This window comes from Nesoenas mayeri (assembly GCF_963082525.1).
Source record: "Nesoenas mayeri genome assembly, chromosome: 5".
In the NCBI taxonomy this organism is placed as follows: Eukaryota; Metazoa; Chordata; class Aves; order Columbiformes; family Columbidae; genus Nesoenas; species Nesoenas mayeri.
In genome coordinates, this window is record NC_137548.1 from 29798680 (window position 1) to 29823646 (window position 24967).

The window sequence follows — 24967 nt, forward strand, 5'->3', positions numbered from 1 at the left end:
GTTGTCTTTCAAACCAGCTAGATTGGCTTTTGGATGTAATTGTTGCTACGTTAAGAAATAGCACTAATTTCTTTGTTGTTTGAGAGGCTGTTTGGTTTTGTTTGTTGGTTTGGTTTGTTTTTTGCTTTTATTTTTGATTTATGACACTGTGCTAAATGTTCAGTAGTAACCTGTTTCAGGTCTGTTCTCTGACTTCATATTTGAATACAAAAGAATTAATATACATGGAAATGTATTTCTAAGTTGGTCTGTAGCTTTCCTGATGCTGCTGTTTCTTGACAACTGATGTTAGGTATGCAGTAAATGCCCTGAATTAGAGGACCTTACAGCTTTTAACTTCCATATTGAGTGCTGTGAACCACTGCAGTAAAAAATGCTCTTTTGCTCAGGTTGATGCTACAGATGCCAGTTACCCATCTGTGAATACATGTGTGCATTACCTGAAGCTGCCCGAGTATTCTTCCGAGGAGATAATGAGAGAGCGTCTGCTGGCTGCTACAATGGAGAAAGGCTTCCATCTCAACTGAGCCGCCCACTGCAGTCTGGGACATGAGGAAGTGTTTTTTTGATACTAGCGAAGCCTCTTGTGTTTGTGTGCAAAAAATATGATCTCCACGCTGTGCTCTGATGAGACTTGCCTTTTTTTTCACCTGTGAGGCTTTAGGAACATGTGGAATAAGTTTGTTAGCTGCTAATGACAAAATAAATCCTTGTAACTACACAGCCAGCAAGAAATTGGCACAGAACACTGTGTGACGCTTCAAGGGCTTGCACAACTGGAAATTAAGGTGGTTCTGTTTGACTGTTCCAAAGAACAGATCATCAGATTTTCAGTGTTCACTGATACAGATTTCTAACAGTGTATTTGTGTAAAGTTTGTCATTTAATACCTTGTACACTACAGTTGCCATCACTGATCCCTGTTTTGCTGGCTTTAAGCTAACTGGTCAGAAACTTGCTTCCTTAAAACTTAGCGTTAATGGGCATCTCCAGCTTTTTCTTTTTTAATGGTGCCTGCACTATTGGAGTATTTTAGTGGGTTTTTGCATATAATCATGCACAACCTTTTTTTTCTTTCAAGTGGGAATATATTTTGATTTCTCAAATGCCCTGCTATAAAGATCAAACCCTTAAGTGTGTGTGTGCAGCTCAACAATAAAACTATTAAAAAACACTGGTTCCTAGTGCAAGGCACACTTAAAGCAAGTTTTACTTTTGGTTGTATTTTCTTTGTATATTATAAACATTTATTTAACTTGTTGCAGTTTGAAGTTTAAAAAACACCCAATGTGTAAGCTCAAAAGTAATCATTAAAATGTTTGCAACATACAGAACTGTCTCCTCTGAATATTTCATTAATACTTCTTATGTTATTAAATAGCTGTACATGTTCTGAATGATGTGCCATACTTTGTGACATCAATTATTGCCATGTAGTTCTCTTAAAGTCATCTCTGTGCTCACATCTTTTCAAAATTACACCGTGCAACTTTTAAAGCACCAGTCTGGCAATAAGAATGCTGCATGTGGCAGTTCTTGGTGCTCTTCAGTGGGCCCGTGTGACCTGAGGTTATAGTTCTTCATTACAGTGGAATGAAAACCGGATCAGATGATGCAGCTGATTGAGCTTGAGATGGAGTGCTTGTCCTGGTTTCAGCATGTGGTGAGGTATTTATTAGTAAAAAGTGGCTTACTTATCAGCAAGATGCTAATGTGTCTTCAAAGATATTTAAGTACTTGGTGCCACAAAAGAAAAATTATCATTTTAGTTGAATCTGTGTGGTAAGTTTTGTTCTGTGCCGGTTCTCTTTGGTAACAATCTTTGCTTGGAGCACTGCTGAGGGAGGGCTTGCCAAAAGATTCTGCTTCACACATATAAGTCAGGTTGATGCCAGATTTCTTTTCATAGTGTTATGCATAGAACTTGGAGGCATCATCTTTGAAATTTTCCTCAGTGCAAAACTGACAGGGAATCCCCACCACCCCCTGCTCCTGTGACTATTGTGCTTCAACAAAACAGTTGCATAAACTTTGTGTACAAGTATCTGCTCCTGATCCAACGTCAACTTGTTTTGCTGAATGTGATGTTATTTTAAAACTATGTGGGCTGTTGTCCCACACAACACTTCACACTCTGCTCCTCAGACCCTGGTGCAATTTAGATGTGACTATTATGTGCTTTCACACAGTAAATTCTTTTTCAGTATCAAGTTATGCCTGGTGTTGGTGGGGAGGTCATGAAGAGGAGCCAGATACCTTAATTCTGGAAAGGTAAGTGCAAGTAAGCTCAGACTAGTAACTCTTGAGTGACTTACGCTGATTCATACCCACATACTGTGTTGTGTGCCTTGTGAACACAAATTAGTGTAACTACATCCTCCTACTCAAGAAGGAAGGTTTGGTACCTAGCTGGTACTCAGAAACCTGTGTATCTTTTGTTACTCATCTGTTGTAAAAGTTGTAATCATGACGCATGGATAGAATATACAAGAGAAAAAAATGCACTGGTGCATCAAAATAGAAAGGATTTTGTGTAATCTGTGAAGCCAACATGATTAATGGTAAAACTTTTGATTTTAATTATCCTTTATTAATTTATGATATTTAAGTGCCAGCTTCTAGTTACAACTTACACAGTATGCAGGAATACTAAATACATCTATGCTTCTATTAGGTACATTTCTTTTGTAAAGATGACTTACATGGAAAAGGGAGTGACATCAGCTTTTTGATGAAGGATGAATCTAGCTTAAAGTCATAAAAATTACAGAACTTTAATTTACAGCACATTTGTATAAAAGTGAAAAAATCAAGTTGGTGCTTAAAGGAGGCATTGAAACACAGTTTGATGTTATATTTCTCTGTTTTCTGTCTTTTCTGTCTGGCACAAAGTTAGGTAATTCAAAGTGATACCAAGAAGATGGTTGTGTGGAAGTTTCCATTCTTTTATCCTCAGTTAGTTTTAAAAAATGTTGACTGTTCTAGAAAGATCTCTGCTGAGTCAATAAAGCTGCATCTGAAATTGAAGTTTCCATTTTAGCTGTATCTTTCTATTAGGTACATAGGGTGTAGAAGAAACAGGAAATAATTTCCAACTGATTTGAATATTGCATGAGTCGGTCTTGCGACATCAGAAAACTGCTGTCAGTACATTCTTGATGGTTTCACCGTGTTTCGTAAAATGCTGTAGTCACTCTCGCCCCTTCCTAGCTTTCTGCCACTTTGTCGAGCACTAACAGAGGGGCAAGAATTCTGTTCCTGTTTGTTTCCACGATGCAGCCGTTTAGCACCATTTCATCCAGAATTATGTGCACTCTGTCCAAATTGAACATGATCTAGAAACATTTCAAGTTAAGGATGTTTTGAACAACATTAGGCTAATTCAGAGAAAATCTTAAGCACCTTAGTCCTTGATCAGATTTTACAAAAAGAGGTATTTTTTGCATTATTCTAGTTTGAGACTGTTTATTTTAGTAGAGTTAGGGAAACAGTTTGACGGACACCTTTTTTCTGGCAGAGAAGTTAAACCACCAACAGGATCCCATCTTGACAGATTACTACATAGTAGCAGAAGAAAGGTAAACTTCAGTTTAGATGTAGGTGGTTAATTTTACCATGTATTGCTTGAATATAAAACATTATCAAGGGATAGCAGCATTGTATGTGAAAAGGCAAATATTCCGCATTTCTTAGCAAGGTAATTGTCAGTCAAATTCTTACATTTGATTCTTAAATATAATTTTCCTTACCTGAAGTTACTGACAGTGTTTATTTGATCTGCTTGAAAATAGCTTCCTAAGAGGAATATGCTGGTATGTGGAGGCATTGACCTAGTTAATAAATATCATGAAGGACAGTAAAAGTAAATAAATGGTTCGTACTTAAAATACTTTCTTAAAGATATTTATAATCTTTAATGTTCACCTAAATAATCTCAAACAATACGAATCTGTAGTGTTGTGAAATATTAAATTTGTCCATAACCACGTCTGTCTTCCCTTAACCTTATCTAACAGCACCTCTCTGAAGAAAACATGGTGCCAGGCCTTTCCGCGGTATGAAGCGGCAGGCACTCTTCCGCATGCACCAGCGTTCTGTGTGTCCACTGAACAACTGCAGAGTTACAGGGTGAAAAAAGACTCTGATGTTGCCATTTCTCACCAGAGCCTGAAATGGAAGCGGGCAGAGCAAAAAAGCCTGCTGGGTGCATCTGTTCTGCCAAACTGACAGGCGTATACATAGAGAGGCGTGAATAACCCCTCATCTGCCTCGCTCTCCACCTGTTGCTGCTCTTCACGTGTCTTCTTTGCTCTGCTCCACGGATCAGCTTTGCTTTAGTTCTGCTCCTTCCAGCTCTTCCCTGTGTATTGAGGACTGCTGCACTGCAGCTTGCAAGATACTTCACAGGAACTTCTAAATGCATCTTTCAATACTTTTTCTCCACTTTGACCATTATGCTATTTTTGATGCTACAGTTTGAGCTTGGGAGGACAGCCTGACTGTGCTCTGGTCCTTGTATTTATATTAGTGGTCGTCCATTCTAATCAGTGGAGTTGTAAGAGCCAGGTTTTTGGAGTCATCAACGTCTTCCTCTGCTCAGCATGATAAAGCTTCAGCCTCATTTTTTGGACATGACTGAGGCATTTACGAGGGCTGCTCAGTCTCACTAGTTCTAGTGGATCTAACTACAACAGTCTGCCCTACTGCTCTGCCAAAGACTTCTTCCTGAGTCTGCCCATAGGCCTAAATTCCTTCTAAAAATCAGACTTGTGCCTTTCAATGCTGAGGAGGAGTACTGTCCTTAGAACTTCAACAGTTGCCATTTCTCTGGTTCCAGAGGCAAAGGCAGATGTTTTACTTGGGCAGATTTCAAAACAAATTTCCTCTTACGGTATACTTTTCAAGTAAATCAGTCTTTACACAATCATTTTAATCTGAGAACTCAGGGTTTCTTTATTCCAGTACAGTGAGAATTTTTAGAAAGACAAGTCTTCTGTTGCTGTTTAGTTCAGCTCTGGCACTGCTCTACGCAGGCCAAGAGAATCTTTCGACGAAGTTAGATAACATTCCATTCAGGTTTCAACAAGTGACAAAGCCAACTCCTGTTGGCTTTTAATTTTCACATTCTGCCACCAGTTCACAGTGCTCCAGTTCCCATAGAGGAGCAAGAGCTCCCATCTCTCTAGGCCTTTCTCTTCCTTTGAGAGTCTCGAGGATTTAAACCCAGAAGACTGGATCAACCAGGATCAGTGATGATGCAGCAACTCGCCACTCCAGCCTTATTTTCCTGCATCACCTTGTTTGAGAAAGCATTTAGAACTCTTAGTGCTGCTCTTTCCCCTGCTGCATTTCCTAAGAGCTGATAGTACATGAAAAGAAAACTGCACACATACCTCTAACTATCTTGCAGCTGTTCCACTCAAACCCAGTATGGTTAAGGGAGATGTCAGTTTGCCTTGCAAGGCCATTCCAGGTTGTTTCAAAATTGGCTTACTCCATTACAGAAAACTTAGTGGTATGACTTCTGTCCATCTGTAACCTGTTAATCTCTCAGTCATAATTCCAGAGCCAATGATTTCACCTATATTTTGCAAGGGGAAACTAATACCATTCTGGAAATATCTTGCATGTTGATTTTTTTGAAAGGTCTCAAAAGGCATTCTTTACCCTCAAACTAACAGCCAGGGTCCCTTTTTCAGGTCCCTTTTTCAGGTCCTGTCCCACCTCTCTCATGCTGTTCTTGGCAAAAGTTGGATTGCACAGGGAGCAACCTTGGCTTTTTTCCCCTTCCTTCAAGTCTCATGACTGTCCTCTATGGTTACACCTCATCATACACACTCTGCTGACCCATTCGGGGCTGAGTGCTCTGCCCCGGGAGGGGTGTGTGTCTGATCCACAGGAAGGCTCATCCTCCCCACCTGTCACTTGTTTGATCCCACATTTCAGAGTATAAAGCCCTGAAGTCACAGATCCACACCCAGCTGAAAAGCAGCAAAGCAAACCAGTTTGAGCAACTGGCAGCAGGAAACAGCACTATCTGGTGTGTGCGTGCGCTGCCACGTGCACCGCCCAGAGCTGTCATTTGAGGTCCTGCTTCCAGTAAGAATAGAGTTAAGGGACTTTCACTAGATCCATGCAGAGGTTAACAGGCATTTTTAAACAATTATGCTGAAGAAAACATGTATTAATCTGTGCATTTGTAGATAAAAGTCTGTAATTAAAGTTTTCAAAGTACCCAGATAGGAAATACTGATGATTTGTTAGCCTAGGCAAAAGGTGAGCCCTTCCTGCCTCTGATTTAGGGGTTTCAGTCGATGTTGTTGTGGCTGTGTACCCAGGAGGAGAGGTAAATGACACCTACTACAACTCGCATTTGAATGTTATGCTGGTACTTTCTGCTCTCACAAAGATTTGTTTATGGCACATTACATACTAAGAGGAGGTAAATGTGACACAGTCTTGTGTCTCCTTCCCCGAAACATTATGGGCAGACAGTTAAGTGGGGGAGGGGACGAAGGAAAGGAAAAAGGCACATTTAAGACTTGCATGTGATAAGTCATTTCTTCATACAGAGGCATTTTAAGACATCTCAGGGTTTTCCAGGCAAGTAATTAAGGGTGTGTACAGGCTTGAGAGATGATAAAGTGCAGTCAGCACCTGGTGATCAGGTAACACACCCAGGAGCACAAACAAAAGCTGTGTAGATTACAGCATGGGTACTTATGGGGCAGATGGTTTGCTACTGAATATACAGCACTATAAAACTTTGATTTCCATCATAGACATTCATCTTCAACTAAGGATTAGTTGGAGTTGCTGCCTTTTTTTTAAATCCAGAGTCATACATTCTGACTTTACCTGTGCTAACATTTGCTTTAAGTAACTTGTAGTCTACCTAGTGGTAAGCAGATTTTAGGCACTGAAACCCATGTAATGCTTTCTGACCGTTTCTTCCTCAAATGACTATGCTGACATTAAATAGGAGACAAATTGTGCCTTCAGTTTTTGTGGTATTCTAGGATACTTGCTACTGCATTGAGGTGAATTTCCACCAAAGTTTGAAAGGTGGCTGATCTACCTGATGTATATTTACTCTTGCATCGCTAGAGGGAAACTTTTCCCTTAATGAACAATTATTTTAAGCTAATCCTTATAGGTTTCCATTTCAGCCACTTATTTTACATTATTCAGTTTTCTTACTACTGAAGTGCACTGTATTCTGAAAGTGTTATTCCACGGGGGACTGAAGAATACAGTTGATTCACATGAAATATTCTCTCTAGCAAAGCTTTTTATCTGTCTTAGGAACAGCAGCAGCTAGTTGCAATGGAATGTAATGTTTTTTTTGGATCTAGACAACATTCTTCAAATGCTTGGTCCTAGAGCCACCCTGTCTTCCCCCTCCCTTCCCACAAGGGGCACGTCAGTATCTGTTTCTTCCACAAGTTAATAATGGATCTTCAAATAAGCTCTGCTTCACCAGTTCAAGCAGCAGAAAAGTTAACTTCTTGTAATTTTTAGAAACTCTTATGCTTACCAGCATATCATTCCCTACAAAGCTGCAGGGGTAACACTTGTGGTTTTTTATAGTCTCTTTGTCATCCTCACACCAAGAAAATAGCTCCTACACCATCCAAACTGGAGTTTTAGAGGCACATAAAATCCCACACACTTATTTCATACACAGAACTGAGGCTCCGCTGGTGCTATTAACACATTAGGAAGGAACAGCACTAGGACAATTTCAGTACTTGTTGATTCAACTGGCCCAACAACACTACTTACAGGTATTTTAAACACAAACCAAACTACTCTAGACATGTCATGTCATTCCATCATAGCTACCCTTCAGTACGTGACTGACTGTTGCTCAAAATGAAAGTGGACATCCTATAATGGGTAAATGCTTTACAATTCACACATAAAAGCTTCTGTAACAACTGTGGCTACTCTGGAATTAGTTACTTAATTGGCTAGTAGCCCATCGGTGTTCATTTGTGTAGTATGCATGAGATAACTTTGTATTGTTTAGCATCACACACACCCATGCCATATGTACATATAAATATTATGTCTGAACCCTGTCAGGCAGGATTCAGGTCAGATCCAGGCTCTGCCTTGTGCCCAAGGTGCCCCTCTTGCCTCCAGATGGTATGTGGGGGCTCTGGGTGAACGTGGGTGTTTGGACGGAACCAAAGGCTGGAGCTGCGCCTTAGCAGCAGCTGCGTTGCCGGGTGTGCTGGGGTGATGCTGCGGCTGGGGCAGCGCCAAGAACCAACTGGTGCACGTGCTGCGAGCTCTGCAGGGACATTTCAACTGTGTGGTGGTCTCAGCCTTTAGATTTAGTTGTGGTTTGCTCTGTACGTGGGTGAATAGCCTTCAATGATTATGATCTGTTTTCATGTTTGTTTGATTTCATGTAATTTCCTACTATTTTTTTCATGTTAGTAAACACTACTTTCTACATAGAATAGCCACTATCACCTTTGAAGTAAACTTCCTATGGATCTGAACACAAAAATAATAGTGTGGAGACAGGAAGTCATGAGAGTCTCCCACCAGATACTCTGTAAACAAAGATTCTGTAAATACTGCTTGGTGTTCGCTGTTACAGACCTCCAGACAGTACTGCTTCCAACAGATATTTTGCATCCAAGCTAACTGTACCGAATCTTAAGACTATTTGGCAAAGGAAATGGTTTAAACCCAGCTGGGGATATTATCTTGCACACTATGAAAAGCATAGTGATGGATTATTGCTTGCACTGCATTAACATCTGGCTAAGATGCTTGTAGTCCAGATCTTATATTGTTCTTCTGGGCCTCCTCTTCAAGCTGTTGTCAAAAATAAATACAATCCTGAACAGCCCACTTCCTTACACCTCTACATTTAATGATGACAGTGTCTCACTTCATTTCAACTATTTTAACATATCCTCTCAATTTATGAAAAGTTCTTTTTCCTAAATTAATTATTTTGTACATATATAGAAATAAAATGAATTATTTTAAAATTGTTCCTGAAATGTATAATGTATAAAAGTGCTTTTCTGAATGGAAAAACTATGTATATCATGCATATGTCATACATGTTGAGAAGAAGCATATCAGGCATGAGCTTTTCTAATATTATTTCCAGTATTAGCGAATAAGATAGTAAGGTACACTCCTATTTTGCAAATATATATTCACTCCCTCCTACAGATGAGACCCATGTGGAAGATGAATTTCTACAGGAGTCATTCAGACACTATATTGCACCCATTGCAAACGTTACTGTGAGCATATCATGCAACACCTCTAAACACTGCAGAGCAGCACTGTGTGCAGAAACCTCCTGGATATGCAGGAGCCTTTCTCACCTATGAAATGAGCTACTGGTGCTCACTGTGTGTAACTACAGGAAATTCCTTATGGTATGAAAACGATGACCAGACACAGGCAGAATTCAGAATCATCAGGACTGCAAACAATCTAATATAAAAAGAATCAGGTAATTGCAGACTCAAACTACACCATATGGAAACATATAGGGTATTTTTATGTATAATTACTGAATAAGTCAGGTTAGTCTCTAATTCAGCAAAGCTCATGCTCAAGTACACGTAGTTCTAATCCTTAACTACAGTACCTGAACACAAAAAATGTACTTATATGGTTGCTCAGAGACCTTAAAGAGTCCCTTCATGCTGAAATTTCATTACTCTTTCATAATGAGTGAACTTAGGAGTGTTATCTTAATACCACAGCATCTTGTGAATTTCAGGAAGGAAATCTAGACAGTATATATACACATATGTATACATACATATACATATTTAAGTTCAGTAAATGAGACAGCATGTAGTAAGCATTAAAATATTTATAAAAGTGAAATGAATTATTGATAACAATTACAAGAAAAATGACATTTTTTTTCTATTTTCTTCATACGTACTCACTCTTAAATAAGGTAAATAAAATTACTTAGAAGTATTTCATTCCGGGGTGACAACTGTATTTTAGATGTTTCATTGAAATCTCTTTGAACCAGTAGATCTCCACTTAACCAACCACAAACATAGGCATACGGATTGCTGGAGCAGAGAGAGCAGGCAGGGGGATTGGAAGAACTGAGGAGAAAGATGACTGTTTGCACTACATTTCCTAGTTTAATTTTGAATTCAGTATTTTATTTACTTGCTATTTGTGTTTAATGGTTCAGGACTGCATTTTAGCATTTAGTATTTGTTTGTATTTGATTTTAGTTCATTTTCTAAATTATATTTTAGTTAATGGCCTGAAAATCTTACACATGAAAATACAGCTGTGTAAGGTGGGGGTGGAGAAGGAAAAGATATCCGTGGCAATGCCTGGTTTCCTAAATTTTCCCCTCCCAGGCCTTTCTCTCTTTCCATTGATATGGAAAGTAAAACTCGGCTAGACTTTCATGAAGCGAGATCAAAGTGCAAACCGCATCTTACAATGATGCTACTGCTACTTGACTCGAGACCCAGCTGTAACATTCAGTTCTTATTACTGCAATCATTTCAATATCTATTTTATTGTAAACTTTAAAGAAAAAAATGAACCCCTGAGGTAACAATTAATTAAGCCTGAAAGTTTCCTCATGAATATGGCTTTTCCTAAGTGTTAATGGTACTTTGCTCTCTCTAAGCAAGCTCTCCCTGTTTTACTTTAAATGGTACCAAGCTTATCTTAATGAGGAGGATTTAGTGACCCTCATGAACATCAGCCAGGCTTTCGGAAAGGTGCCAAAATGGTGCTACTTACTCTAAGTGCAAAATTTGTGAAGCTTCTGCATTTTCTCACCTCACAGTCAGTGCTATGAAGACACTACGAACTGGAACGTACAGACAAATGCATTTCTGATACTGAAAAGGATACATCTAACTCACTCTGCAAGGAAAAGAGATAGACAACCATTAGTTACAGTTTGATCTTTCATCTCATAGTCATTAAACATTACACATCCCTTTAGAGGATAAGGAAGGTCTTCAAGATATAGATACAGAATTTTAGGGCGATTCAGATCTCTGTTCTGGACTGTACGATTACATGCTCTTTCCTGCAACACTCCTTTGCCTTTGATGTGTTACCTGCCTGAGTAACAAAAGGTACTGTTCTGAAATCTTTACTTTAAAAAACCCACTGAGGTCACCCACAAGTAACAATTTGAATACCCGCAGTGCCATCTGAATGAGTGGGTGGAAAACCAGCATCTCTAATCATGGCAACTCCAGCCCTATAGTCTCCTCCTCCTTATCCAAAACCAGGATGTTAATGCCAAGTTTATAATTTATATAAAAACAATTTTAAATGTTGTTGCGGACCAGCTCAACATAAAAATCTAGACATCGGATATACCCATGGCTGTGGTAGCTGTGGCTGGATGTATCAGGACAGGGAAAACAACTCCAAGCTTTTGGACCCTCAGCAATCCTAACTATAGCTCCAGCCTCAGCAACACAATTCTTTGTATAGTCGTTATGTCCCTTCTAGTCTTGGCCTGGATTTACCCCAAGTAGTTTTATTCATTTAACTGAAATGTCTGAGTGAGAAGCCCTCGTGGTCTCTCTGCAGTCATCAGAAGAGATGGGGATCTTCAACAGTTGACTCGGCAGGCTTGAGGCGTGACTCACTTTACCGAGGCGCTCCTCAGTCTCCACTGCTGGTAACGGGAGCTTAGGATGAGCAAACTTCTAACTTAAGTGCCTCAGTTAAACGTCTAAATTTAGAAACAATCACAGCCTCAGCAGTTAAGATCTTGCACAGTTCGGGTGGAGCTTCCCCAGTCTCTGCTGAAAGAGGGAATCTTTATCTGCTACCAAGTTTAGTTCGCTACTGTGGTTTCCACACACAGTCTAATCCTGGTTTTAGGCAGAGTCTAGTCTACAGGCCTCCACTGAGTGACTCCGCCATTTTTCAATTAGAAATTTTTTACGCATCACAAAAATTGTATTGTAAGAGCCTGATCAGTTTAAGTTTCCCTAATATTAAAAAGTAGTTGAACACATTGGAGTATGTGTTCTGAACAGTATGCAGAGTTTTCCCTGAGAAGCCTTTATAAAAGCGAAGGGGACTTACAATTACATCTCACAAGCAACTTTGAAAGCTTTCTTCCTAATTCTGTTAATGTTTGATATTTGAATTCAAGCTCTGTAAACTCCATTAGATAAAAATAGAGTATGTGAGAATGTTTTAAAGCTCACAAGCCTAAAAATAATCAATGACAAAATGTCCTTTTAGAGCAGGACAGATGTTCCTTCCTTTCCCAGAGTTTTATCTCTGTTGTCACAACCATAATTTGGGATTCTACTAAAATTCTGCAAATCTTAAGCATTAATCCATAATAGTACAGACTTGTACTTTCTTGCTCTGTGGTTTCTGCCAGAAACCCCAGCTAGAATTATAGCCCTCTTCTGCAGTGCTATGCCATTTATCATGTTATATGCTATTAAAAACAGAACCATGAAATAGCAAGAGATTTCTTTAACCACCCTCCTTTTTGGTTCCCCTGGTTTCAAACCTTAAATGCTACGGAAAATACAAAAAACTCTGGTATGATGAATTCAACGAATTTCTAACAACTCTCAGTGGTTGGGTTACAGACATGGTCAAGGAATTATATATACTATATTTATATTTTTAAGAACGGCATCTATTTTTCCTCTGCCTCAAGTGAAGAAAATAAATCTTGAGAAGTGGTTGGCAGCTATTAGCTCAGTTAGATAACTAAGATGTGACTAAATTTTATTGTGCATTCCTATGCTGCTGGGATCAAATTCCATTCCTGGTTATCACTGCTTAGGTTGGAACCGTAATCATAACAATTTGAAGAGACAAATTCTGAACTCAGTACAGTCAGAAAGTGATATACGGAGTACCAGCCTCGTCAACAGGCTGGGGCGACGCTAGTTGAGATAATAGCCTAAAACATCTGAATAGTGAAGGGTGCAGATGACTTTTACAAGCATGTCCTTGAATTCACAGAGGGAGCTCTGTCACATCTGCTGTGGCACCAGGACTGGGAAGCCAGTTTCAGTCCCCGCATACTGATGTCTTGTGTGCATAATTGCCCATTTAGTGCCCTCAAGCGTGTGGACTGTGGAGGGAACTCTACCCAGTCCTCTTTTCTGAGAGGGAAATCCAACACATTTCAGCATAGATAAACTGAAATTGTGCCGAAGGATGATTTCAGGCAAATTTGTTTATAAAAAGATTATTACAAATCCTACATTAAATAGCATGTGTTCTAACCAGGATTATAATGCTACGTTTTCAAACTTTGTAAAAACAAACAGGCAAAATAACTCCCACCAAAAGGAGCAGTGTCATTTTAACTGGAGCCATGTCTGATATTGAATCCTTGAAGAAATGCCCATCTAGAATAGCTGTTTTATCAGATATCCACTGTTGCATGACAACAATATGGGGAACACAAGCACAGTCTGTCTTTTGGTGTTTCGTTTGCTCCATCCCCTCTGATCTTGCTCAGTGAGAGTGATGTCAGCTCCCTGCTAAATACTTATACCATCTTTATAATGAATGAAGTGCATGTGGGGGATGTAATGCTAAAAACTGAAAAAAAATGACTGTGAAGAAAAACCTTTTTATTTATTTAAAATGTAAAAAATGCCAGTGGCTATTTTAAGAGTAGATAACACAAAGAACCCCTGAGTGTAAGCATATAAAAACATACTTTTCTAAAAGAAATATTCCTGGTGTTCCCTGTCTCATGATATATAACCCACGTACACTTTTACTTCTCTGAAAAAAATCAACTAATACTGCTTTCCCCGCCTACCCCCGGTGGTAATATTCATACTAAAGTATTCAAAATTCTAATTTAATATGAAAAAAATTTCTCCTTTGATTTATTGGCTGAAATGACATATTTGCTACAGTTTTGAAACATAATAAATATTTCATAACAGCTTCAATCTCACTCACCACTCTGCTGAAGTATTTGTCCAAAACTTCCACAAAATTATGAATTAGTTCATATACTGCCATCTCATTCTGAAATTAAAAACAACTCAATATTAAATAAATAGCTAGAAAATTTAATAGTATTCTTTGTGTTATTTCAGTTTGTGGTGTATGAAAAGTAACTAGAAAATACAGTAAGACCTACAACGAAGCGCAGAAACTCAGGCCCCCATGGCGAGAGGAGGTCTGGTTACCCAGCAGAGGGACCGAGAGCAGGGGAGTGCTCAGGAGCACTGATAACAGCTCAGTCTACTGCTATAGACTGAAGTCAAACATACATTTTATTTCGTACCTCTTTTTATTTCACAGAAATAAAAACATCTTTTTTGCAACGACTCCCTGAAATTCTGTACTTGCTCTTGCAAGATTCCATGCTGGAAAAAGACTTGAGTTCTTGCCCATGACTACTACAAGCTCTCATTTCAGGAGCGTATATAATTTCTTACCTCAGTCTCGTTGATTCCAACCACTACGAAGAGCGCTGCGTACTGTCGGTATACCAACTTGAAGTCCTTATACTCAACGAAAGAGCACTAGGAAGAAGCAAAATGAGTCAAATACAGTAGCTGCCATTTAAGCACACAACAGTATTAAGCAGAGAGTACTCAAAGAGCCAAAGCTTTCATGTTCCTAGCAATGGATTTCCCAAGACTTACCAAACAATTTTGACTTGAAACAGATTTAGTGGGATAACTATTACACAAAACTTTTCATCTACTGGCAGACAACTTGCTACCTCTTATTAAATGGAAAAACTGAAATGTACAGAAGTGATTTGTTCAGGTTTCTAAGACAGTCAGTATTTGCCCTAAATTTTCAACTGGAAGCACTTCCAAAATAGACCACCTCAAGTTCATTTTCATGTTTTAAAAAAAAAGATTAATATTTTTAAATAAAAAATAAGATTATTAAATTCACAGACCCAGGGGGGAATTCACATCTTTCACCATAAAAGACAGAAGCCAGCAGATGGTGCTGTCATACACGGCTTTACAAAATGCATCCCTTTTTTAAGTATCGCTTTCCTCAGTCCTTGAAATGGCAGCATAGCATTAGTTCTTTTGGTGAAGTTTCTGTTTGGAGATGCTTTTGCAAGCTATGAAGGAGGTTAATTTCTTTAGTTACTGTCAATTCTGTGAACTAAGGTACTTTACAGAAACCGCCATTTTTTGGTGAGGTTTTTTTAGAACTAAATACATGAGGACCGCCGTTCAAGGATACACATAAATAATGAAAAGTAAAGCAGCTGACTTCAGAACACAAACCAAAAAAACCCTCTCACAGCCCAAGTCACAGATTTCTCCTCCAATGCAAGTCAATGTGCTCAAAAGTTCTGCTCAGTTTGGTACTTTGCTTAAAGAACCAACGGCTCAATTAAGGGAGCCACAAGAATCTCAACGTTCCTCTGAGAAAATTCACACTTTCGGAGTTTTCTGACTTCCTTGCAGAAAGAGTGAACACTTTTCTTAAATCAAAATGCCCAATACAAAGGCCTAAAAGTTTGTGTTTCTAAAACCTCCTGTGTTTTAGATAGTAACTTAATTATTTGGGATCCTTTCTCGTAAGTCTTTTGTTTAAACTTGGAGCTGTCCGTGCTACCCCTACAACCTTCTGACAAAGCAGGAGTAATATCTCTCCATCAGTGCCTACCAGACATAAATTGTTCTTGGACTTCTGAGCTTCTTCAAACAAACACGCAGAATCTTTATGGCAGTGGTACACAAAATGTCAAAATCTCTGTAAGCTTCAGAAAAACATTTATTCAATGCCGAATAACAGTTCATCTGACTGAAAACATAATCTAGAAACATCGTCTTTTTCTTCATGGGTACAAATGAAATAAGGACCTGCAATGGAAGTCGATATGAAAGATGTTGATAAAATAAAATGGTTAGTGGAAAACCCACAAAACTTACCTGATCCTTTGAACGAGAGAGACAGTTTTTGATTACTTCAGCTTCTAGCACTGTCCGTTTATTAATTTCCACATGCTCATAATACCTAGAGAGCCTTGTTTGACCTTGTTTGTTTACCATAAGAAAAAATTTGATCATTTCTTTTTTTTTGTTGATCTCAGTGCTAGATTTGAATATGGGGTACAGGAAGGAAGAAGAGTATTTCTGTGAGAGGAGGGAAAAAAAAGAAAAGTGTGCTTAGGAGTTATAAAATACTTGCCAAAAGCTTCCCAGCCCAGATCTGCATATATTTAGGACAGAGTTTGTAGACAAAACATAAATATAGAAATATAATCTTTTGTCTTTGATAACTAAGGAGATATCTGTTCATGTTAATTACTCAAAACAGCTTAATATAAATAAATATTAATCCATGCAATACCACTGAAATACATTTGTAGAACAGAAATATGCCACATGCAATATACAATGAAAAAGGCTATAAAAAAGAGCACAACATATATCAGAATCGGCTTGCTAAACAACTGAAATTTTTCATGTTTTGAAAAGCATTAAGAAAAGGTACACTGCAGAAGTAATGTTTTTAAATACAAGTTCTGGGTTATTTTCTCTGATGCCAGAAAACAATCACTGTAACATTTTCCATCTGACTCTCTACTTGGAACCCAGATTTGTTGGCCCAAATGCTCTTGAGGTTTATGCACTGGAAACACAGCAATTACTGCAAAAGCTGTTTCTCTACTCCATTTCTGAAGAGTTGCTTCTTGCCTGGTGCTTTACCAAGGTATAATGCAAATATCCTCTTCTAGTATCTCATAGCTCCTGTGAGAAAGTGCAAGCTGGGGAAAAAAAAATAATCAGGAATACACAGAATGATACAGTGTAGCTCTTCCTGTAAAAACAGTGTATCTTAATGCAGAAAAGCAAAAGGGGAAAAATACAAAAACCAAAATAGGTCTCGGAGGCGGCGACCTCATAGACATTTAAATGTATGCTGATTTTTTGTAATGAGGCAAGCTGCACAGGTGCTGCTTAATATTATTAACAACTTGAATAAAGTGTCTATATACCATTCATGGGTGATACCATCTAAACCTTGCAAGATACAAAAAATCCCCATATGTTGTGCTGACATTAATAATTGCTTACTTTTTATTCACATTGGCCAGCTAATTATTTTCTGAAAGGAAAGCCACCTCTATTATCATCACTTGGATCTCAAGAAAGTGATCCCGTTTTCCTCAGTGTACTGCAGTTTACTCCATACACAAAGTTGTTTAGATTTCTATACTAAATGTATCTTCACTAATTAGACCTGATACTGAGAGTTCATTCCTTAACTAAGTGAAGACTGATAATTTATGTGTAGTGTTATCTACAGCCTCAGAAGCATTGCCAGTAAGGAAATTGAAACCATTTGAAAGACTAAAATTTCAACTGTAAGAGCTAAAGAACTGGAAAAAAAAAAACAAGCTATTTTTTTTTGGCAAATATGCATTATTAGTAGTACAAATCAGCATAAATATTATAAAAAGTAGTAGGGGCATTTATTGTCCTTGAGAAAGTGCTGTATGATTTAAATAGTTTTAAAATTAGATGGGGAGCAGTGGTGGTGGATATCACACACCAAATTCACAAAAATCAGTCAACAATAAAAAGGAAAATTCCTACAGCAGATAAAGAAGTTCCCATAGACCTATTTCAGAAAAGCATCCTGGGAGCAGCTATGTTGCTGTAAAGAAACCTTCACCAAAGATATAATTTTGTGACTAAATCCTTTTCTAACAGACATGCTTCCCTTGGACAAAAATACAGACTTAATTGTGAATTAACATCAGAGGCAAAGGGTTAAATCCTCTTCTTGCCTTGACTATGCGCTGCACACAACTCTTCAAAACAGACAAGGCATTCAAAAGGGCCAGATGACCAGGACTACATTTTCTCCCTTAGATCTTCACAAAGCCCCTCAGATGAAGGAAAATATCAAAGGATACATCAGCTAGAAGGGAGGACTCTTGCCTTGCATTACACTACATTCACAAGAAAGATTTTGCCCATTATTCTGTAAATTTCTCTTTAATATGCTCTAGTACATAGGACACCTCCAGGAAACATGAGTCCAGGATCAATCCTCAGGACAAGGCAGTCTGTTTGGAATCGTGAGTCTCAGGGCGTTCTCACCTCTGCCAGGCACGGTGACGTCTCCTCAGGTCCAGAGCAGGAGCGCACTCTTGTTGATTTGCTCTGACAGAAGAGTCGTGGACGCTGGTCAGTGCTGCTGTGGTTCGTCCACACGGCTGGTCCAACGAGCACCAGTTGGTCTCTGAGAAAGAATGAACCAGGTAATTAAGACAAAAAAAAGGCTGAGACGGAAACATATGATGGGATGTTCGCTGTTGGATGGCTCGGGCTAACATTTATGACTAAATGGGAGGGTTCTTCTCTATACAATCTTTTCTGCATTTCATGTGTGGCTCTTTTTCCCTGTTTCATTTTGTATTGTGGCTTGCAGTTAGAGCTGCAGTAAGAAGAGATGTCTTAATACTCTGAGGCATAAAGAAAGGGAAAAGACTGAGATGACTTCGTCATTTCTTGACACAAACCTTCCAAGAAGTAAGGATAAGAACGGACGACTCCTTCCAGCTCAGAATAAAGTACTCTAGCAAGGGCCAACCTCACGAGCAAAAGAAACCTAAGCATTAAAGCAACTTAAAAAAGGGTTGTGGTCTGAAAAAGGAACAACCTAGGAAATGCTTCCTGTTGTTTTAATGAAAAAAATAGCACGCTCAGACACAGGAGATTAAAAGTTACGCACATTGCTCCTCCCAACTACAAAGCATGTCTGTCCAAGTGGAACAGGTAATGACAGTGACATAGGTAGCTTTTTTTTTTTCTTAGTTTTATGCTTCATTTTTGTGTTTGGTACAGCTGAAGCATGAGATAATAGTCCTCTGTTATGAACAAATTGTTTCCAAGCTACTTTAATAATTTAGTCACGAAAGGTGCTGAGGAGTTTCAGTCCTGTTCTCAGAAATCAGCAAGTTGCACGAATCCATCCTAGAAGAGTCAAAACCTGAAGCTTAACGTGTCTGCAGATATTCAAGTGGGACCTGAGAATGGGAGGACAATAAAACTACCGCAGGGGTGCTGGCAGAACTGTTGTACTTTGAGTTAGTTAAGACCATGTAAAAAGAAAAATATGACAGTATGAATCCTATTGCAGGATTGGCCCCTAATCCTAATTATTCCTTTATTAACCTAATCTTTCTACATGGTTAATCCCTTTCTGATGTTATGACTATTGTATCTGCATGTATTCTTATGAATGGCCTGGATTGTTTTACATACGAAAATACTTTAGACCAGATTTTTTTTTAATCCTCACAAATGCTCTTATCCAGAATAGACATAAAAAATGCATTATGTTGTAACAGAGGTAGAACCATAGTAGTACTCATAAGCATTATCTGTAATTTATGAGACAATTTTTATTGACACTATTAGAACAGGTGATTAACATTAATCTGCAGGAAAGAGGTTCACTAGTATCACTACTCATTTCTGTATTTTCCCACCAGCCCCAAAGATAGCTTCCAAATTTTTAGACAGAAATTTTGCTGATATGGATAGCAGCATAAGCATACAATTTTGTGCGTAAACACTGGAATAAATTTACATGTACAAAGAACAATTTTTAAAAAACTTACAAGAAGCACACAAGCATGGTTGTGGAGTCTGATTTTGAGAATAAGACCAGTGTCAAAAATATCTTAAGGGTTTTTTAATTTCCTTTAAAAATAATTCTAAAAAAAAAAAATCACTTGTAGAAATAAAAACATTTGCTTGCATAATTTGCTCAAAAAAAGGAAATTACTGAGTTTTGTTTCTAATGAAGTTTACTTCTCCTTTCATCTTGGCTTTCAGATACAGATAACATGTTAAAATTAGTTTTGCATATGTAAGATGTAAAGAAACTTGTGAAGTATGATCCACAAACAAAAAGTGTATCTGTGCATGTTGACGGGTAGAGAAACTTCCATTCCTTCATAAAGTTTTATGTATTCGAGAAGCTACCTTTTGTGATCAAGCATCAGCACTCACGCAGATAGCTCCACTCCCTCTGATACAACTCTTGCGTGTTTTTCTGTGCATTCTCACGCACATGCCTGCATGTATCCATGCACAGACACACAAATTACGATGCTTTTATGCACGCAGAATCAAATGATTCAAGGGAACTGGTGACAAGATGCAAGCCTTTCATATCTCTGCCATTATTTGGCTCATTTTAGTAATGAAAAGACATCACTATCTGAAGGCTGTTTGTCAGAAATGAATAGGCTGCCTCATTCCAGGTCACTGGACAACTATCTGCATCACAAATGCGCTTAGGAACAGAAGACTGGAAGGGACTATCCAGATCCTGACGAACTGTCAAGTCCAGCTCTCTCCATCGCAGCCAACCATGCATTAGAAATTCTGTCCAGAACAGCCTACAGTATGTGCTTCATGCATACCTGATCTGCAAAACACCTACGAAACTCTATGAGAGAATGAAAGCTCCCTAGAAATAAAAACCTCAGAAGGTGTCGCTTGGGGAGGATGTAAGAGGTCTTGAAATTGCAAACTTTCCTTCAAAAGAAATTACCTCCGGAGTGACTGAGTAGCAGTCTCCTTTATTTCCTTCACAAAATATTTCTTCCGTAAGGATAATTTGGCATGCGCACAAATGACATACAGTTTAACCACTGCAGTTTGAATACGTGCTGTTACACTGTGTTAGATCTCACTCTCATTAAAATATCTCTCACAAATAAGTATCTATGAGAGAAAATTGGTATCATGATTGGTTTGTGTGACTCACACTGGTATACTGATGGCGTCCGTAGTCATTGATATGATGGTTTTAACTCCTAAACCAGCCAGCACCTGTGCAGAAGACTAAGGAATGGGGATCATGAAGAGAAATGCTTCTTGATTTTACTGTCCTCAGACAAGCTCACCCCCCCCCCGGCCTGCACAGGTAACTCCAGCCTTGTATTTCAAGACAAACTGAAACCTGCCTGGTTTGCTTCGAAATCCTGAGACAGAAACTATGATGGGTCAGGAACTGCTTCCAGGACGTGCCAGCTCCGTAGGCTGCATAACCACATAAGACACCTCAAAGGAAGTTGTCCCTGTTTGTGAGTCACACCCCTGAATACTGTCTTTTCACATACTGGTTGAGATCTCTTAGAGAGGCAAAGCCTGCAATACCTGTTCTGCAGATAAAAACGACTTAAGTCTCCAGCACAGCCAACCTAGCAGATTCTACATGCAGCAATAAAAACCATATTTTAAACAAAAGTTTAATTATTCCTCCAGCAGACACAAGCACTCAAAATTGATTTATCTTGTCAAAGATTCACCAATATTTATACACACCGTGACACATAAATTATAAAAAAAGAAACAAAACCCGAGTCTGAGACTTCTTGCAGTACACTTATCATTCAAATCAGGTGTGTGTCTCTCATGCTAAACCCACTCTAGTCAATGTCCACAGATGTAGAAGTATTTTAGACACTGTGCTATAACAAAGTTTTGCAATGTGCTAGGGCTCTCAGCTAAAATGTAAATAAGAGCTCAAATAGCAAACAAGAAATGCATGAGTACACTTTCATAGAACTGCTTCACCAAGAATTAAAAACAGACATTAGATAGAACTGTAAGCCAACAATTTACTGCACTATCCAAACTCTAAATAATTTGGTTTTCTGGATGCAGAGGACTTTATGTGTGCACTAAACTTAGAACAAAATGGGTTAAACTGGAATTAAAGCATTAATGAAAAGAAAAAAATGACTAAATTGTAGAGGCACAAGCAGGTGACAGCATGGGGACAAATATTTTTGATGTATATATTACGCTGTTGAGCTTCCTGGCTTCATTGTACAGAAGCATGCAGCAAATGAAGATTGCTCACATAAGCAAAGCCATTGCTCTTCCTGTTTTTGTCGGGACCATGAACAAAGCTTTATTAAAACTCACATGCAGTGTTATTAATATTTATCCATATTAATAATTATTCTGTATTCTAAATCTTATTACTGTACACATTATAATTCATCCAAAGATTAAACAACTATATCTATGTGGCTTTAAAATAAATTACTGTGTTCAACTTCAGGAACAGGCATTCTAAAAAAGCAACCTCATCAGTCTAGGGAAGTCAGGGAGGAAGGAAAGAGTAAAAAAGTTTTCCTTTACTGTTGAGTTGTCAAAATCCTGGCTGAATATAGTAATGGAATTAAATTGCCGTAACTTCCATATTCTCAGGAATGAGGAATGTCCTGTAAGACTGGAGCTAAACAAAAAGCTAAACTGGTTATGAGGTAAGTCTTAATTTTTAGTAATGATTTGATACTGTCAGTAGACAATGAAAAAAAATCAGTTGAGTTGGAAAGGACTTGCATTTAGATTGGCTAATTTGTATGGAATCAGGAAGACTGCAGGATGAAATTTTAGTAGGAAATGATTTAATGGAGAAGAAAGGAAGTACTGGACAAACCAACTGAAATATCAATACACACCTGAGGAGACATTAATAGAGAAAGGAAACACCAGTACACAGACAAGTGGTATATATTTTTTCGGTAATTAAAAGAATTCCAGCTCTGTCAAGAATGAGCCCTGTTTAGGAAACAATTTTTTTTTTTTTTTTGTACTGAATGAGTACAGCATGTAAATATTTTAAAGAGGTGAAACCAAACTCCTACCTTACAATGGGTGACCTACAGATCATTTCAATTAGGATGTGATGATAATTTGTAAATACTGCATTTCAGAGCAATATTTTACTACTGAGGTAATTTCACCGTAGTTAAACCACGGCATCAAACACAGAATTGGTATCACAAACAAAACTGAGCCAGACGAAATAAACTGTGATTTCTTGCAAAACCTGACTCATGTGGAAAAGACACCTGGATAGAGAACACCGTACGCCTTCCCTTCTCATCGAGGAGGGAATACACTACACACCACTGAGACACCATGAACACGGCCGTTCATTTAAAACAGGATTAGCCAGCCTCCAGAGGCACACCATCAACCTAAGAAATCGATTCTAAAACCACCTCCTCACAGAGGAAGTTCAGCGCACCACTGAGGCGCGTTAAGCAGCGCTGTGCGGTTCGCCCGCCGCGTTACCAGAGCCCGGCCCGGCCCGGCCCGGCCGCGTTCCGAGGGCGCCCAGCACTGCCGGGGCTGCGCGGCTCTGGGCAGCCCCATCTCCGCCGCCCCTTCCGCTCCGCGCTTCACAGCGGACGGAAACCGCCCGGGCCTGGGGCCGCCAGCCCCGACACCGTCCCACCTGGGGCCGGGCCGCGGCTTCCCCGCTCCTCAGGGTGGCGGCTGCCGAGAGCGGGCTGCCCCGGGGCGAGACGACAGACGGAGACAGACAGCAACAGGAGCCGCTGCCCTTGGGCTGTCCCCCGGGCCGTGCGCCGCCACCTCAACCCGGGAGGGGGCTCCCGGCCCGCTCCCCGCCCGCTCCCCCGCCCCCGGGGCACGGCGCTCACCTCCCTCCTGCGCATGCGCACGCCAGTGCCTTGCCCAACTGGGAGGAGGAAGCCGGAGGGCGAGCGGAGCGATTTCCCGGCGTGCACCGCGCCGCTCCCCCCTCCCCTCCCGCCCGGCCGTGGGTGGGTGGGCCGGCGGCTCGGCGGCTGTAATGGCGGCTGGCGGCGGTTCGGCGCTGCTCTGACACCCGGATCCTGCTCGGCGCAGCCCCCCCCTCCCCGCGCCTGGCCCGCCCCCCTCCTCCCCGCCCCAGGCAGCTCCGCTCACCCTCTCCCTGGCCCCTGCTCCAGGCCCCCGCCGCGGGACGTGGAGGAGGGCTCCCCGCAGACAATGGACGAGCACCCCGGAGTCGGAGGAGGCGGTGGGATGGCGGCCGCCCCGAGACCGCAGCAGCCACCGCTGCAGGCCGGTGGGAACATGAACCTGCAGTCGGGTGGGGGCTGCGTGGGGGCCGGAGCCGGCGGAGGAGGAGGAGGGCAGCAGCAGCAGCCCCAGGGCCCTGCGGCCCCGGCTGGGCAGGAGGCGGCGGGGCCCGCCGAGCTGTCCCGGCCCCAGCACTACACTATCCCGGGGATCCTGCACTACATCCAGCACGAATGGGCTCGCTTCGAGATGGAGAGGGCGCACTGGGAGGTGGAGCGGGCCGAGCTTCAGGTACGTGTGGCGAGGGCGGGCTGCGTGCGGAGCGAGGCGCGGGCTGGGACCGCTTCTCTGAGCTCCGGGGACCGGGCCGTGCTCGGCGTGCGGGCCCAGAGCCGCCCCGGCGAGCGGAGCCCTTCAAGCCCCTGCGGCCTTGCCGGTCGCTGTGGCTTGGGGACGGTACCTGGGCGAGGTCCGGCGGGCCAAGTGGCGTTGCCGGCCGGCGGGGCAGGCGAGGCGCAGCCCCTCACGGCCTGAGCTGGGCTCCTTTCCCTGGGGCAGCCATTTTGGTTTTTAGCAATGGCGCCTGCCTGGGCTCCGGGCTCCGGAGACAGCCCCTGCTCCGCAGGCCTCTCGCCCGCGCTGGCGTCGCGGGGCCCGCAGGACAGCTGGCGAAGGGCAGCGGGCGGGCGCTGCCGCGGCGCGGGGCTGCTGACCGGGCTCCCGCCCGCCCGGCGGAGGGCGAGCTGCGCCTTGACAGCTGCGATCTGCTCCCTCGGCACAATGACTGCGAGGCTCTCGGAGCCGGGCTCTCAGCCCCGGATGCGGGTTATGGGGAGCAGAAGCCTCCGGGCCTGGGCGGGCTGGCGCCTCCCCGGAGCTCAGCGAGCGGCTGCTCTGCGGGGAGAAGAGGGAGTTGCGAGGGGGCAGGAGTGCCTGCCAGCCGGGCTGGGAGGGACGGGGAGAGGGTGTCCAGGTAAACCTCAGCGAAGGGACTGGGCCAGACACGCTGGTCGGAGACAGGTGGAGCATGTGCGCGCTTTTCTTCTGTCTCGTTTTTTTTGAGGTTTCGTATGGGGAAGGCAGGCGCTGAGGAATAGTGAGGGGTTGATGGGTCTGCAGCGTGGTCGTTTTAA

At 41.2% G+C, this 24967-nt stretch overlaps 3 protein-coding genes across 16 annotated transcripts in view; 2 read left to right on the forward strand and 1 right to left on the reverse strand.

Annotated features, from left to right (window-relative positions):
* HECTD1 (HECT domain E3 ubiquitin protein ligase 1) overlaps positions 1-1314 on the forward strand; it is a 64486-nt gene extending 63172 nt beyond the window's left edge. For 7 of the 8 annotated variants that reach the window (XM_080345144.1, XM_080345149.1, XM_080345150.1 and 4 more), the window contains one exon: positions 390-1314. In XM_080345144.1, coding sequence (XP_080201270.1) covers positions 390-527 — 138 coding nt within the window. In that variant the 3' untranslated portion in view covers positions 528-1314. The remainder of the gene's footprint in view (positions 1-389) is intronic. The other variant, XM_080345151.1, reaches the window with a different exon arrangement.
* A 1148-nt stretch (positions 1315-2462) lies between these two features.
* On the reverse strand, positions 2463-24470 carry AP4S1 (adaptor related protein complex 4 subunit sigma 1). 2 transcript variants are annotated; one of them, XM_080345362.1, is made up of 8 exons: positions 24295-24470; positions 18090-18231; positions 16631-16747; positions 15909-16112; positions 14439-14525; positions 13954-14022; positions 10888-10899; positions 2463-3335 (listed from the first exon to the last, which is right to left on the reverse strand). In XM_080345362.1, exons 4-8 carry the CDS (start codon positions 16044-16046, stop codon positions 3207-3209), a joined length of 435 nt encoding a protein of 144 aa, XP_080201488.1. In that variant the 5' UTR covers positions 16047-16112; positions 16631-16747; positions 18090-18231; positions 24295-24470; the 3' UTR covers positions 2463-3206. The 2 variants fall into 2 exon arrangements, with proteins under 2 accessions (XP_080201488.1, XP_080201489.1); XM_080345363.1 differs by lacking the exon at positions 24295-24470 and adding an exon at positions 23739-23843.
* STRN3 (striatin 3) overlaps positions 23587-24967 on the forward strand; it is a 64216-nt gene continuing 62835 nt past the window's right edge. For all 6 annotated transcript variants that reach the window (XR_013922186.1, XM_080345357.1, XM_080345358.1 and 3 more), the window contains exon 1: positions 23587-24125. Coding sequence is in view for 5 of the 6 variants with exons in the window: in XM_080345357.1 (XP_080201483.1) it covers positions 23802-24125 (324 nt within the window). In the remaining variant the exon portion in view is untranslated. The remainder of the gene's footprint in view (positions 24126-24967) is intronic.